This window comes from Mesitornis unicolor, unplaced genomic scaffold (assembly GCF_000695765.1).
Source record: "Mesitornis unicolor isolate BGI_N332 unplaced genomic scaffold, ASM69576v1 scaffold16638, whole genome shotgun sequence".
In the NCBI taxonomy this organism is placed as follows: Eukaryota; Metazoa; Chordata; class Aves; order Mesitornithiformes; family Mesitornithidae; genus Mesitornis; species Mesitornis unicolor.
Window position 1 is genome coordinate 35,902 of NW_010204008.1, and position 3,919 is coordinate 39,820.

Genomic DNA, 3,919 nt, shown 5'->3' on the forward strand with positions numbered 1-3,919 from the left:
GCCGCAGGTCGGTGATATCGTACTCGTAGCCATCCAAGATGGGGGTCTCGCGGATGCTGAGCGTCCCACTGGAGTTGTGGCCCTGCACGCGGGCGTTACGCAGGCTCTCCCGCCCGTGGCCCCCGATCAGCACCGAGGGGATGTAGTGGATCTCGTTGGCCGCCTCGGCGCTGGCGCTTTTCTGGGGCTGCGGCACCCGGCGCCGTTTGCACCACCGCCGGCGGGTGTAGAGGATCATCACCAGGCAGAGGATGGAGAGCAGCAGGGCAATCATCCCTCCCTGCGGGCGAAAACACGAGCAGGGCTCAGCCAGGGACAGGTGCCAGCCACCCCCTGGGGGTGCAAACACCAGGGTGGCCAAAGCGAAGGCAACGGCAAAAGGAGCCCAGTCGCACTGACAAGATGGTGCTGGCACAGGGAGCTCCTGGCTGAAGCCTGCCTCGAGCTGGACCGGCTTAAAAGTCACCATTGAGGCATGAAAAAGGAGCATTTAAAGCAGAGCGTGTTTTGTTTCACTCTCCTGCCTTTGAAAGCAGAGATCAGATTTATTCCAGGCAAACGCTCCTACGGGCAACTTTTATCTGACCCATTTCCAACCCATTTCAGTGCTGTCACTCTCAATCTTGGGAGATTTTCCCAGGGTATCCTGCAGAAATTGCAGCACAGGTTAAAGGAGATCAAGGCTCGAGACAGCCAGATGACCAAAGCATTGTTTGGGGAACACCTGGGCAAAGAGACTGAAAAAGCCCCTAGCCTGTGGGGATGAACCCCAAAACTTCAGCCCTGCCACCTTGCCACTCTCCCCAAGGTCACCTTTCTGCAGAGATGTCACCATTGCACACAGAGAGAGGCAGCAAAGATGAAAGCCCAAGCTGGTCCTCTATGCCCAGCCTAATAATAATAATAATAATAATAATAATAATATGTGGAGCCAACTAAGATCTCCATGTCTATCTGCAGCTCCTGTTCCTCTCCTCTTTTCTATGTAGTAGGTGATCTTGATAAAATAAAATAATAGTAATAATCTGCTCCATTAGGACAAAACATTAAGGGAATTATTGAATGAGAAGCAGGAGAGGCAGCTGGAAAAGAAGCTCTAATAGCCATTATGGTTTAACCCTCTTTCATTCCCGGGATAACGGAGCTGCGATGCACTCTCCCAGCCCTCTTTCCAAATTTTCTTTACAAAAAATAAAAAAAAAGAAACTCCAAAGAAACTCCAGTGATTAAGGAGAGAGGCAGCGCAGCAGAGGAGCAGGGCTGGCTGGCACACAGCATCTCTCTGGCCAGGAGCCTGCAGCTGGGAGGACAGGAAAATCTCTTGCCGGGGCTGAAAACTGGCGCTGGATTCCTGCCCGGTCACGCTCATCCTGAGTTTTTTTAGCGGTAACGTCAGGGCCCAATTCTCTATCACGTTCAAATCCCTTTGAGTTCCCAGCCCCACTTGAGCCGGTCTCCCACATCGCAACTCTCCATCACCCTGAGGAAGGGTCCACCTGCAGGTGGGGTGACAAGAAATGGGAGTAACACCAGGGCATTGCTGGTTTTCCTGTGCTGCCCTCTGTACATGCACCATAACCCCTAAACACCAGAGAGCTCTGCCAGACCCCTGAGGTGGTAAATGGGGGAGACCAAGCTGGAGCTCAAGCCAGGTGGACACCCATTTGTGTAGGATTACGGCTGTAGGCTCTTAAAAAAGCCCTGTTACTTGACTGAAACTGAATTTCTTCCACCCTGACAGTCTGAGAGCTCAAAGTATCCCTGAGATAGCAGCCTGGGGCCACTTGAGATATCAAGAGGCTCTGAAGGGAGGAAGAAAACCAGCACTAAGTCTCCTCCACCCTGTAGTAGCTGGAGGGAGTCAGGGCACCACCTCTAGACCCCCAGTTCCTCTCCATGGGAGCACAAAAATCCCCTTCTCCCTTCATCCCCCAGCAGCTGGCACTCGTACAACAGCTGCAAGAGAAGCCCTGTGCAGGGCAGGCGCGGGAGCGCTGCTGGCACGGTCCATGTGTGGACCGCTGTCACGACGGATACAGCCTCTTGCTCACACTTTCTTCTCTTGGCAACCACACAGGAAAGACAGAAAATCAGCCTTGAAAACTCCACGTGATCCTGACTCCTGGCACAAAAGCCAACCTCTGTTTGTCAGGGCGTAAGGATGCTGCTGCAGTGGAGCTAAGAGCGATGGAGAAAAAGGGGGAGAGGGAGGATTCAGTCTGTATTGACACATTTTGGTACGGAAGTGATGGGTCGCAGACATCATTTTCATCAGGTCAGTAATAAGCCTTGGTTCAGGCACTCCTGAGCCCACCTCGGCAGTCAGTGGTGTTCACGAAAACCAAGACCACGGTGGCAGAGCAGGGTCAGTGTCTCTGGAGGCAACGCACCCTTTCCAGAGCAGCTGGGAACAGACAATTAAAAGAAAAAGGAAGTGGTCCAGAAGGTTTTTTGGGAGTGGCTTTGCCAGCGATTATTTTTTTTCCTCTAGACTAATCAAGTGCAAATGATGGAGGAGAAACCTGGCCTGGGGCTGCAATCTGGAAGAGCTATTGACACTCTCATTAGGGTAGGCACCATTAAACAGCCTGTTTGCAGCCTCGGCAACACATTGTCTCCAGCTAATTATCTTCCAGTGGCACAGAAATTGTCAGATTTTTCACATTTTTTCCAACATAAGAAAAAAAAACCAACCCACAACAAACCACAGATCCACCTCCAACACTCAGATCTCTGTCTCACCCTCCTTCCTCTGCCATCAAAACCTCCTCATTTCTGCGGGGAGGAGCAGAGCTGTGCAGCCTCTGCGCATGGTATGCTCCTGCTTACTGCACGTTGAAAACAGCAGCCACAGGGCTGCAGTGCTGATAAAAGTGGCCATGACAGCTCCCGGTGGCACTGTGACACCCGCTGCGTGCCGGAGCAGTGGGCGCTGAGCACCATCCACTGGGCAAAGGGCTCCTGACACAGCCAATGTGAATTAACCCAGGGTTAAGGTGGTTGAGACCTTCAAAGGCTCTGCACTCCCCGGCGGTAAAGGCATCCCTGCAAGCATATTTGCAAAGTGATGCAAACTAAGGGATCAGTTTAAAGTATCCTGATGTTAAAGCACCCTGCATGCAGTGTTGTCTGGAGAGGTGCCCAGGGCATCTTAACCAACCCCCAAAGGTGGGCTCAGCTCCCCATCCTAGGGCAGTTGGAGACAGATGTGGGAATATATGGCTTTTCTAAAGCCCCTCTATTTTCTAAAGGTTTCTGAACACCTAAACGGGGGCTGCCTTCCCATCACCTACCATGACAGAGATGTGGAGGATCCTCAGCTCCTCTTCTGCTGACTCGGTCTGGGGCTCATCCGTGGGGTCAAAGCCAGGCAGGTTGGGAGCCCCATCTTGGTGGTGGATGTGGAAGAGCAACGTGCCGTTCTCCAGCCACTGCTGCCGCCAGCGCACCAGTGGGATGTCATCTGTGTTGCCCGAGATCTCTGCAAAAGCAAAGCCGCTCATGAAGGAAATACGGTGGAGGAGAGGGATGATGGGAGGACGGCATTCGCCTCTTCCCAAAAAATGGGCGGAGAGACCAAGGGACACACAGCAGGTTCCCTCTGGTCACCTCCTGCCAGCACCATGGCTTCCCCTACACAAGCCACAACCTGAAGGATTAAAGCGGAGTAAAATCACATTTCTGGGTAAAATCCAAATGTGGGACCCTTCAAAAATCCAATGTTTGCCAGGGACAGAGCACTTACTGACAGCATCTCGGGGCCAGAGCCAGGAGCCTGGCAGAATCCTCCCAGTCCTAAATTCAGCTGAGTAGCACCCGCGTGCTTCATGTTACACCCAGTTCCAGCTGTGGGGAGCGGAGGATTTTGGACAACTTCTCAGCGGCACTAATGGGATCATTGGGATCACGGCACAAAATT

The 3,919-nt window shown here is 52.6% G+C and overlaps 1 protein-coding gene across 1 annotated transcript in view; it reads right to left on the reverse strand.

Moving 5' to 3' along the window:
• ASTN1 (astrotactin 1) overlaps positions 1-3,481 on the reverse strand; it is a gene marked incomplete at its 5' end in the record, with an annotated part of 31,241 nt that extends 27,760 nt beyond the window's left edge. The window contains 2 exons of the mRNA XM_010190927.1: positions 1-280; positions 3,294-3,481. The exon at positions 1-280 is cut by the window's left edge and continues 105 nt beyond it. Of these exons, the coding sequence (XP_010189229.1) occupies positions 1-280; positions 3,294-3,481 (468 nt within the window). The remainder of the gene's footprint in view (positions 281-3,293) is intronic.
• Positions 3,482-3,919: the final 438 nt, after the last annotated feature.